We start from the raw sequence: 13,020 nt of genomic DNA on the forward strand, positions 1-13,020 counted from the left end.
CTAGAAAATAATTAAATTGGGCCTCACTGTGTAACCACAATAACTGGTTTGGAAAAAGTGACCTTAAACATAAAAAAGCACGATTAGGTGGACAACATAAGGACACTCAAGTTAAAGTTTCCAGATTAACGTTGCTTTAGTTAAAAAAATAAGTGGATAGTCCGCTCTCCTGTATAAAAATTAAATTTAAATACACCCTGTAATGTAAAATCAGTGTTGACTTTTTTCTTGCAATACAGAATATAATTTCTTCCCCTTTTTGCATTTAAAGCAAAGATCTATGTAAACTTGACAGAATATTTACAATTCTTGGACATTCTGTGTGTAATTTTACACCTCAAAAAAAGGATCTATGTATCAGCAGCCAAAAACTGGAAACAAACATTTACAATCAGTTTTGGTTTTCATCTATTTTCACCTCATCCAGATATTCCTCCAACTCAGCAGCCACATTGACTTCCCAGTTCTTGCTCAGGTCTCTGATGGGTTGGAGGAGATGGTTGAACCGTGATTTTGCAGAATCGTTTATCATCTTTTTTCCCCGTCCTGGGAAACAACAACAGTCTCAATATCAGCTAGACGTCTGTCTGACATAAGAATGTACTTGCCGTCAGAAAAGCATTTTACTAATACACTGTTGTTTTATTATTGTTAAAAAATAGTCTATTTGACCGCTAATGCGCGGTAAATTAATTGTAATAAATTCAAAATCGATTCGAAATTCGCCTGAACTTTGAGGGCACAGCAGTTTAAATGTATTTTGTATTGGGATTTTTTTATATATATTCTAACCGCTCTACAGCACAAGAACATTCATTTGTTAAATAACTTATATCAGATGCTTTATTAATACACCTGATTTGATCAACCTAGCGATTTTTTTTTATCAGCTTACAACATAACAGACTTACAACTAATTCCTTTCTTATGAAACAAGTAAAAGGTAAATCAAGCTGACAGTTACATTATATTACTACGTTTTACCGCATTAAATCAATCACCTTTTACCGACGGGATAAAAAACACAACTGAAAATAATTTTCGTAACACCCATTAACAACTGAATGTAAAGATAACCACTCCGGCACTAGCCCTCCATAAAGTACTAAATCTGCGCTTCCGTTTATTTAAAAAGTGAAGCAAGTTTAACACTTACCTTTTCAAAGAATACTTTGAAATAAAATAAGATTTGAGCACAAATATTTTAAATGTAATAATATTCTGAAACCCCTTTCCTGATTGATCAGATTATTATGATTTATTAATTTTCCTCTGTGTGATTCAAAACAACCGCGCACCAGCCATTTTTGTTTTTCCCGCTTACGCGCCTTACGTATGACGTCATAAGTACAGCACGCACAACAAGGAAGGCGGGGTGATGTTTGAATTCGGGACGTATGAGTTCGTAATGGATTTAGAAAGCAGGAACATTGAAGTCTGTTTTACCGGTAGGAAATAAGAAAACAAGAAAGAGTGTTTCCTAGAAGAAAGATGTTCTACTGCATTAATGGGAGGAACCAAAGTAGGGCCAATTGCACCTCCAAATAGTTGATATAGCAAATCGAAAGTTTCACAGTACTTAGATTTGCATAGTGTTTTGGGTAGAGTCGTCTCCATTACAAAAACAAACATGATATTTTTTCTCATTCCCATTTGGCAGTGGCGGGTATTTAGTTAGAAATTCAACACAATGCAGTAAATATAAGATGTTATGAACAGAGATCTCGTGTTTCGAAAACGCTAGTGAGTGAGAAATGTTGCATACCCAAGAAATTGTTTTGCCTAAAGTACCAGAACTCATATTTGAGAATGCTGTTTGTGGAGTACAGTTCAGCATTCAATTCCATCATACCCAGCCAACTGGTGACAAAGCTCAGGGGATTAGGACTGTGCAACTCAGTCTGCAACTGGCTGCTGGACCTCCTAATGGAGAGACCATACTGTAGGTGGTGCAGATAGGTAATAAAACATCAACACCACTCACCCTGAGCACTGGCACCCCACAGGGCTGCTCTCTGAGTCCACGGTTGTACTCCCTATTCACTCATGACTGCACAGCAAGACACAGAAACAACCACATCATTAAGTTTGCAGATGACACCACTATAATAGTCCTGATCAGCGATGATGACGAGTCCACTTACAGGGATGAAGTCGTACAGCTGCTGAGGTGGTGTCATAGCAATAACCTGGACTTGAACGTGAGTAAAACAAAAGAGCTAATAGTGGACTTTCGGAGACACAGGCCGCACACTCACAGCCCACTCAGTATTGATGGAACAGAGTGGAAACGGTCATCAGCTTTAAGTTTTGGGAATTCACATTTCTAATGATCTAACCTGGTCTGTGAACACGCACTCTATCTTGAAGAAGGGTCAGCGGCACCTCTGAGGTACCTCAAGTGATGGGGGATGCCCATACCTGTGTTGGTGAACTTCTACCACTGCACCATCGAGAGCATCCTCACCAATGAGATCACCGTGTGATACGGCAAGACCTCTTCTCGAGAGAGAAAGGCACTGCAGAGAACGGTGGATGTGGCCTAGAAGATCATCGTCCATGGTCTCACAGAGATTAAACAGCTCTACGACGATCGCTGCCGTGGTAGAATTCAGGCCATCACAGAGGACAGTCACCACCCTGGGCATGAGCTCTTCACCCCACTGCCCTCAGGCAAGAGATACAAGAGCATACAGACACTTGCCACTAGATTCTTCAATAGCTTCTACCCACAAGCAGTGTGATTGGCAAACACATTTGACCATGCCCCTTGGACCACACCTACCCCATCTACTGTACCTCACTGTAATTTTAATCTGCAGTTATTGTTTGCATGTCTGCATTGTTTACATTAGAGCTTGTACATTGTCTGTTTGCGTGTATATTGTCTTGATGCACAAAGTCTGCACTTTGTGTTTTACACTTTTTTAACAATCGAGAGACTTTCTGTAAGTAAGAATTCCATTGTACCAGTACATGTACCAGTTACATATGGCAATAAAGTTCGAGTTCAAGTACACGTCGGTTTAATTGGTTTTGTGGGTTCTATTGCCCACAGACATCACTGGGTACAGATTTATAATTGACAGATTTTCAGTCTCCTAGTGGGTTTGACAATACCCTCATGCAAATAATCTTTTTATTTATAGCATCACAGTCCAACTGTAGAGCATATGGTCAGTACACTATAGTTTGTAAAATCTAAATCAAATTTAAGTTAATTTCTAAGCATTAGTGCAAAACAGAAACCTTTGATTAGTTATATATACTTGGTACATACCTCTACTCATGTCAGATGCTTTTTCTGATGCAAACCACAGAAAATGCCCACAAAATTGCTTGAAAAACTAGTTTAATATTCTACTGTAGCTGTTTGATTTTTTCTTTGATCCTTTACATTTGCACATTAGCTACTTTGGTATGTGCAATAGCCTCTCTTATTGGATAAACAGTTATAACACAATGATTTATTTTTGTATTCTGCAAGCAAGGCCGTGCTTAAAGGAATGCCTTTTTTGGCATTGATTTCTAGTGTCTCTCGGTGCGATGATTCAAAAGCCATTGAGATACTGATAGATTCCATACTCGATCAGGAATCTTCGGCCACTAGGGGGAGACAACACACAGCAGTTAATCCAATCCAACATCAGTCTCAAAATTACTGTATTCTATTCGAAACACGTATTCACGGACACCTGGAAATCTATTATTAATTAATAGTGTAAACATAGCACAGCTAATGTAATTGGAAATTTCCTCTTATAATTTACCTACATTTCTGCAGTCACCGCTGTAACAAAACCTCCATAAACTGAGTCAATAGCTTCACCTTTCTGCCAAATGAACTGTGATCAGTGTTGTCAGAAGTGAAAATCTGCGCCCACGTACTGTATATAATGTTAACGCAATCATTAACATAACTATCATAACGGCAGGTGCAATCCCATTACAGTTTACTTGCACTTATACTTCTGTTTGAACCATTGGAGGCTAATCATAAGTGTTCTGTTTTAGATCAGATAGGTATTTTTAATATAAAATTATTTATAAATGTAACTGTTGTGTATAGAAAGAGTTCATTATATTAATATGGTAGATACTTTGCATACTGTATGTGGTTGCATGCCATGGCCACCTGGTTTATATATAATAAGCAATAGACTCGTTTTGCAGGAACTCTTAATTTGCATTACCACGAATTGGGTTAAGTAAGATTTGCATGCGTTTTAGTCTTGAACAAACTTGATTTGAATATACAGTACTTTAATGGTATAGTCAGTGGGTAAATTGAAAACTGTGTACTGTCTAGGGATGAACCCGTAGTTAGTATGCAGCTGTGTACTAAACTAGTGTGCAATTTAAGTGCCAGCTGGAATGAGTCTGGCATCCCATTTTAGTTCCCGGAATACTGAAGCACAGGATTAATATAATCTAGCCCTCCTGATAAACTAAATATTAAATACCGTAAAACATAGAAGAAATGTGAAAACTCTCAAGATGTATGGATAGGTTATATGTAAGTAAATAATCCATAATCACTCGTCTATATATTTTACATGGGGGGGTGAGTGTATGAAATCCAGGCCAATACAGATGACAGTAAGACAAAAAGAGCAGTAATTTTTTAATGTTGTGACAAATGTCATATACTATATTCTAAATAAGCTTTAACTAGTGCATTGTACAATTGTAACATAACATTATTTGAATATAGTTCTACACCTTTAGGTATATATTAACATTATTTTGCCCTTTTATTGCTTCTTCATATTGTCTAGAAAATGTAAATGATGTATCAACATAAAAACCTACCATAAATCTTTTTAACTAGTAGCTTCTTCAAGATCAATGTACTGTATATTCCATTATGTACAGTATTTGTAGCCTTTTGCTTCCTGCTGTGATTCTTTGTCTTAATTAAAATTCATATGCCATATATTTTCCCAGTGTTGAATTCTTTCTAAATCTTTTTTTTTTGTATTGCCATCGTCTTTGGTAATCTTCCCAATATACAGTTATATTATTTTCAAGCTTGACTACTACACTTATTATACCAGTCTAAATTACTGATATACTGTAAATGTATAAGGAAGTGCACTGGTACTTATGTATCCATTCATCCATTTTCTAAAAGCTTCCTCCAATTCAGGGAGGTAGGAATGACGGATCCTATCCAGGCGAGCAACAGGTGCAAGACAGGATACACCCTAGATGGGATGCCAGTCCATTGCAAGTCACACACAGACACAAATACACCAGGGTCAATTTTCCCAGTAGCCAATTAACTTAACCTGGTGCACAGTGGTCTCACAAACCTGTGATACTGATTATCGCGTAAAGGAAAAAAATGCATTTGTCTTTTATTTTCAGTGATTCAAAAGGACATAAACCAATGCACTAGGAAAAAAAGTAATTATTTGTAATGTGACTGTTGCTTTTTTTAACCTTAACGAGATGTGTTCATATATTCTGTTTTAGGAAAAAGTCAAAGTTTATTCCATACTGAAAAGCGACACAACAGATGTAAAGTATAGTAAACCTTTACCTGTTCCTTTGCAGCCTAAGCAGGCTGACGCAACTACAGTACCTACTTGAACTATACTGTTTTAGGTATGTATATATATTATAAACTTTTCTCTTTTGTGATTCTCTGTATTTTTTTGTGAAAAAATAAAGTTCTTAAAAATTGAAAATCGGTTTACCATTGCTACTGTACCTTGCAGCTCCCGGGATGCTTTCTGTGTGGAGTTTGTATATTTTACCCATGTGCTTCCTACAGATGCTCAGGTTTCCTACTGAAGTCTAGAGACATACTGGTAGGTTAATTTGCTTCTGGGAAAATTGGCCCTGGTATGAGTGTGTGTTTTTGTGTCTGTGTGAAGGCCTTTGATGGACTGGGGTCCAATCCAGGTTGTATACTGCCCAATGCTTGCGGGGTTAGGCTCGCTGTCCTCTGCGGCTTTGTACTGGATAAAGAGGGTAAAGCAGTTAGAAAATGCATGGATGAACCCCTTTATTACAATTCTGAACTAGAATTTTGTTTGCTAGATGGGAAACTTTGTGACACCATTTATAAAAAAGGTCAGCAGAGACTCTTTCTTTCTTATGAAACTCAGCCATTTCGAGGTAGATAGAACTATTTTAACACTTTTCTACAAGTTGTTTATTGAAAGTGTCTTAGCATACTGTCTCACTTGCTGGTTTGGCAACATCAGTACAATTAATTGTAACAGTTTGTGAAAATTAATAAAAACAAGTTGCAAAATACTTGGGGCAAATCAACCTAAATATTCTCTACAAGCAAAAGGTTATAAAGAAGGCCAAGAGCATTATGGAGTGTGTGTCTCTCCCCCTTAATTGTGAATTTACACTAATCCCATCTGGAAGATGCCTCTTTGTCCCCAGGTGTAAAAATAACAGATCCAGGAAATCTTTCATCTCTACTGCAATATAATCTAAAACAATGTCAAGTAACTACCTTCTCTCTTATCTCCTGGAACACTGTTTTTCTGTCTTTCCTGTTGGTTATGTTTGTCTTCCTGAATTTTATTGTTGTACTGGACTGTGCTATAAAACAAATTTCCCCCTTGGGATAATACAGCTTGAACTGAATTGAATTTTTAATTGCTTCCCCAAATGTCTACAAGATGTACAGTAAATGATGTGTCAACAAAAACACAGTCTTTTTCATATGAAGCCTCTCAGTGTTTCTTTTTCTGTATTTATAGTCTTCATTTTGTTTACTTCCTGCATGCAAAATCCCGCACGTGTCTGAATTACACTTTATGTGCAAGTGTATATAATTGAAGCTGTAACTGTTTCGTCAGCTGTAGTTGTATATTGTAATTATTTGATCATTAAGACCTTTGATTGTCACAATTCCCTTTTGTATTACCAATTTATTTTTAAAAAAAAATATTATTAAGAAAATGTATTTACTTGAGGTTAAGGGTGCAGTTAGTCCTGTGGATAATTCTAGGGTTAGATTTAGGATTAAGACAGCTTTGGTTAGGACTCTGATTAAGCTGTCTGAAGGCTAGGGTTTGATCTAGTATTAGATTTAAGCTTAGAATTGACACTAAGGTTAGCTCTAAGGATACAGTATAAGGAGACAGATTTAGGGTTAGGCTAAGTTTATGTTAATGTTAGATCTTCAAACAAAAAAGAGAAAATACATTTGAACTAAATTTAGTGCATTGATTTCTACATCTTAGATGTGTTTTCATCTAGTGTGATATTGTTTGTAAGGTTACTTGTCACTTTTTCTAAAAAAACATTGTGTCAAAGCTAATTAACTGACCTGTTGACAACACTAGTTGTAGATAATGTAAGAAATTAAAAAAAATATTTTAAAAAATAATATTTATGAAAATATACACCAAAAGAATATTTGAAAATCAACCACACTGCTTCCATATATTATCAGACACATTTTATTATATTTTTTGTATTCTGTATAAGACTATTTGTTTTTGTATTGATATGGAAAAAATAATTAAAATACAATAAAATGTCATTTAAAAACACACATACCAATGACTTAAAAATAGGGATATATTTTACTGTTGGAAAAGTAATTTTATCATTTCTTCCTTTTACGCCAAGATGAGAGAGGCTACATAGTTTATTTGCTGAATGTTGTTTTTTTCTTAATTTGCTGTTCTTTCTCCCCTTTTGTTCTTTTTTTTGCAGATCATTTACAAACAATAATGACTGCTGATAGCCCAAATGCCATAAGAACTAAAAAATTATATGTCTGAATATAACAGAGTCTACAAAAAGACAGCCATTCAGTCAGTGTGCTAGTAGCCTGCTGCTACTCTAATAACTTTATACAGTTACAGTGTACAGTATCCGTCAGCATGGTTCATGTGTGCAGGACATGTAATTGCCATTTGCTAGAATGAAAAAGAGTATAATTATTAAAGATACAGTTTTCGTGGTGAGGTTTAGTGATGATGTTATTTGGAAATGCTGCACATTATTTTTGTAGTGCTTTTGTATGGACTGTATTGTAAAGAACTGATTTTGAAAGATGACACGGTGAAGCTTAGACATATTTAATTTTCAATTGAAATAAGTTGACAAAAGGCTCTTAGACACTCAAGAGCCGCTCAGTGTGCAATGTAATCAGCCTTGTGCAGCCATACAGTATATTTCTCTGAAATGCAGAGAGCTCGGATTTCCATGAAAACAATTTTCCAAGAATCCTGAAAAACCTATGAGCGTGGGCCTTACTTGATGCCAATAAATTACTTTTTTATAGCTTTGTAACTCAATAAGAACAACGCTGGCTGCTGTTCAACACATTTTAACAATTCACTGAGAGTATTTGGGGAACATTTTAGTATTCAAGCAAAATGAACCTCAAAGCCTAAACAACACACAAGTTCACATTTGACACTTTGCACGTGTATTATAAAAATGTTTTTTAAATATCCAGTCCAAGAATTGCCCTAAAAAAATCCAGATTGGGGTAGATTCTGTGTGGAATCTGCATATTCTTCTTTGTCTGTGTGGGTTTTTGCAAAATGCTTTCATCTCTGAATTGTGTTTGTATATCCATGCGTGTGCCCTCCAATCATCTAGTGTCATGTCTGAGCATATAAAATTTTTATTTTTGTCATTTTTGTGCAGTATATACCTATTTATGTAAGAGACGTTCTGTCCTCCATATTCATAATAGAAGGCTAATCAACCATAATAAAAAAAATACATTTCAGAATAAACTGGATTTTTTATTTGAGTATCAATCAACAGAGGACCGTTTGAAATTTTGAGAATTACAGGAAGCTTATCCGTCTACTAAGAAGTTTTAAAAAACTAAGGAAGTTCATAGTTACAGAACAAAATACAGAATAGTTGTAGAGGAGTTGAAAATTCAGAATAAGAATTTGTGTAAGAATAATAATTCTTACACAAAAGTGCTTACTGTATGTTACCAGTGAGATTTCAGGAGAAAGTTGGAGTCTGCTGATGAACTGTGATAGGAACTGAGAACTGAGAGAACTGAGAGAACTGAGAAACGGAGAATATCACTGACAGGTGAGAGATGGGCATTCCTTCAAAATATTACTGATTTTATAGACGGAAGATTTCATAATAGATTCAACATGTGGTTACATAAACCTCTCATTGGTCTCATAATACCTGAGACACTATGGGATTATTGCTTAGTTACCATATGGAAACGGCAAAAACATGGAATTTTACTAAAACACAGAGGTCAATTGCATTTTCAGTTTAACTGCTAGTATTTTATATGTTCTGTTTTTGCAATTATTCCAGTTACATTTTTTTCATTTTCAATTTAAATATAAACGGTCCAAATTTGAATTCTCTGTAATGAAGTTAGTTATATCAATTAGCTGTTTACACAGTCTGACACGTGGTGGGAATAGTTGAACAGCAATACTTATTGCTTACTGGTGGTGTCAAAGCCTGCAGATGAGAATACCTAGAGTCCCAACGTGTATAGTCTGGAAAGTGAAGAGAAAAGAGAAAAATGCTAATTTCATTATACCGTGCTGTATGGAGTGTGACAAGCCGGTCTTTCAGGAAAGTGTTTATTAGTTAACCTTCCACTAGATGCCAGTATAGCTTTCTATCATTGTAAATAGACACACAGGGTGATAATAGGTGATTAATTACACCCAGGTGATTATGGTAAAGGTTTTGGGGTCTCATTCTCACATGATAAGCAATGGTTATGAGTTTGGATATATAAAGCATCTTACAATGTTAGGTGGTGGTTGAAGCTGTTAGTAATTGGCTGTGTATATTTATTGAGGTGCTCTGTAATTAAAGACTCCTATGCAGCAAAGGAACAAGTAATAGGTTTATTCCATGCTGAAAAAAAGAAGAAAGAGAAACGATGTGTTCTCTTTCTTCTTTTTTTCAGCATGGAATAAACCTATTACTTGTTCCTTTGCAGCCTACACATGCTGACGCAGCTACCCACCTGAACTACTGACTCCTATGCAGTACTTCTTACATCCACCTGAATTTTTCATGTTTTCAGACTCCTCAAGTCACTATGCTTAAATTGGAGTCTGTCACACAGAAATTATTAACTCTTACAAATCCAATGATCTGAAATGGAATTACTCTGCAAACACTTTTAGATCCAACTACAGCTGCTGTCCTGAGTCCTGAGACCACAGAAAACACAGTGATTTGAAATTGAAATTTCTCTAATAATCTTAAGCACGATTTCTACAAGGTGAAGAGATTCTTGAAGAATTTCTGAAGAACCAATTCATACAAAGTGAATTAAACTAATTTTAAAAAGGTGTACAATTGCAATTTTGTTCGAAACACATGTAATTAAATTTACCATCCTATGTGTAATATGAGAACAAATATAGATTAAACCTAATTAAGATGACAATGCAAGGAATAACTAAAATTAGTAAAACCGAGATCCTGACTCTCTGTGGTCATTAAAAATCCCAGGGTGTTTCTCGAAAAGAGTAGGGGTGTAACCCCAGTGTTCTTGCCAAATTTCCCATTGGCTCTTACCAATCATGGCCTCCTAATAATCCCCATCTATGAACTGGTTTCATTACTCTGCTCTTCTCCCCACTGATAGCTTATATGAGGTGAGCGTTGAGGAGCACTATGGCTGCTATCACATCATCCAGGCTGCACATTGGTGGTGGTGGAGGGGAGTCCCCATTACCTGTAAAGTGTCCAGAAAAGCGCTATATAAGCAATTATTATTATTATTATTATTATTATTATTATTATTATTATTATTATTATTATTATTTCTCGATTAAGAGTAGGGAGTTATCCTTTACCGTGGCCTCCAAATTGTCCCCATGGATGATTGGCTTGCACTTGCCCTGTGACAGACTGGCACCCCGTCCAGGGTGTACCCTGCCTTGCGCTCATTGCTTGTCAGGTATGCTCCGGCTTCCCGCGACACCGTATGGTATAAAGCAATGACATGACATCTCAGTCTCAGACTTGGATCCCATTGAAAACCTGTGGGTTTCAATTGAAGATAGCAGTCCATAAGCTCACACAGAAGGATATCAAGGATTTGGAAAGATTCTGTATGGAGGAATGATATAACATCCCTCCCAATGTGTTCTCCAGTCTCATAAAACATTCTAGAAAAGGCTCTATCCTGTTATCCTTGCAAGTGGAGGGTGCACATAGTACTGAAAAGAGGGACACCAATAATTGAGGCAGTTATTCTTTTTGTAAATAAATTGGTAATTTGAAAAATAGAATTTTAGCTGATTGCACTGAATGACTAATAAAGTAAATAAACTATGTTCCACGTGTTGGGAGACACAATGGCAGAGCGGCTAGCACTGCTCTCTTGCAGCTTTGGGACCCTGAGTTTAGTTCCTGTGGTGCTCTCTGCATGGGGTTTGCATGTTCTCTTGGAGTTTGTGTGAGCTTCCTCCTGACGTCTTCCTCCAAATTTATAAACCTACAGGTAGGTTAATCGTGTTCTGGAAAACTTTAACTCATTATGAATGCTGATGTATTCTTGATTTACAGTAATTGTAATCATGTTTTTTTTTTCCTTATAGGGAAGAAAACATGATATACTGTAGTCATTAATCTGAGATAGCTGACAAGTGGACATTTTTGTCAAAATAATAATAATCATTTATTTGGCAAATTCCTTTACCCAGTTGACAAGTGGACATTTTTGTCAAAATAATAATAATCATTTATTTGGCAAATGCCTTTACCCAAAGTAACTTATATTTGAACTTATTCAGTTGGGCATTTCACTGAAGCGATCTACTGTAAGTGTACTGAAAGTACCTTTCTCAAGGGTACACCAGCAGTGATCCATCAGGGATTTGAAGCCACAGCCTTGCAGTTATAGTTCCTGAGCTCTGACCACTGCTCCACATTACAAGAAGACTAAACATTCTTGAAAGGCAGGTGGTGCAGCCCACAGATTTAATGGGTGGTAATAATAGATGCCTTGTACAGGCAGTGGTGTCGAAGAGCAGTCTGCGCTCTGGACTTGTAAAGAGAAAGGTAAGGGAGTTCCAACCAGCCCACTGCATACTGCTGTTGTACACCTTGAGTGTAACACCTCAACCATATTGCCTTTGACAAAATTATCATGCATTTTATACATAAAACATGATAAACCCAAACTAATCTTCATTATTAAATGTGCTGTAAGAGCACAGCTCTTTGGATCAAAGTTTTCATGTATTCTAGTTTCATGCGACGTTGTGGTTCTCCATGGTTTGAGCATAAAATTAAATCAAAATTTCAATCCACCTGCCAGCTGCACATTACAGACCCAGTACTTGATGCTGGTGTTCCATTGGGTAAAAAGGTTTGGTATAATCTGGGTCCAGAGTTAAGGATTCTTAATTTTGACTGGTACAGTGTATTGGTTTAGCTACAGTAGGTTTGAATTAGACTTTGCTTAGCACCAAGAAAACAATTAATTTCCACCTGCGTCCTTGGGTTCATCTTTCACAGCACATACTGAAGTACATCAGCAAGTTGTCAGAAACCTCCAGAATTTTAAATACTTTCAAAGACTAAAGACATTCGGTCTTGAAGATGTCTGTATTTAATTTGGCTCCTAATCTCAAATAAAGGAACAGATAAAATAAACTATAATTCTTTGTGAAACTGATTTTGTTTTGTTAATAATAGGTGGTTTTGTGGAAAAAAAATCTATAGTTTACAACTACAAATGCATTTTTATTCTTAGGTAATGTTTACATTTTCCCATTTTTCAATGTCTCACAATTTAAATTCTTATTTGTGTTAATAAAACCATCCTAATCGTCACAGATATTCTTGATTAGGTAGTATTTGTTAGTTGGTCTTTATGAAATCTGGAATAATTGACCACTCTCCTACTTAAAAATTGAGAGAGTCTGTAAAACATTAGGGTGATGCATTATGAATCAACAGAACACAAACAGCAAAATCAGCACATGAGTACCTTTATGTGTTATGTAAAGTACTAGTTACATTTCATTTACACATACTGTAGATTGATAATTGGGGTATGCATTG

At 36.0% G+C, this 13,020-nt stretch overlaps 1 protein-coding gene across 6 annotated transcripts in view; it reads right to left on the reverse strand.

Annotated features, from left to right (window-relative positions):
• ncaph2 (non-SMC condensin II complex, subunit H2) overlaps positions 1-13,020 on the reverse strand; it is a 31,566-nt gene that overhangs the window by 15,278 nt on the left and 3,268 nt on the right. For 2 of the 6 annotated variants that reach the window (XM_088645232.1, XM_088645230.1), the window contains exons 2-3: positions 10,803-10,989; positions 419-546 (exon numbers count right to left, since the gene is read on the reverse strand). In XM_088645232.1, the coding sequence (XP_088501358.1) occupies positions 419-546; positions 10,803-10,896 (222 nt within the window). In that variant the 5' untranslated portion in view covers positions 10,897-10,989. Of the gene's footprint in view, positions 1-418; positions 547-1,156; positions 1,342-1,984; positions 2,051-2,144; positions 4,557-10,802; positions 10,990-13,020 lie in introns of those variants that run through there. The other 4 variants (XM_088645235.1, XM_088645234.1, XM_088645233.1 and 1 more) reach the window with 4 other exon arrangements.

This window comes from Lepisosteus platostomus, chromosome 9, assembly GCF_059453375.1.
Source record: "Lepisosteus platostomus isolate fLepPlt1 chromosome 9, fLepPlt1.hap1, whole genome shotgun sequence".
Lineage (NCBI taxonomy): Eukaryota > Metazoa > Chordata > Actinopteri > Semionotiformes > Lepisosteidae > Lepisosteus > Lepisosteus platostomus.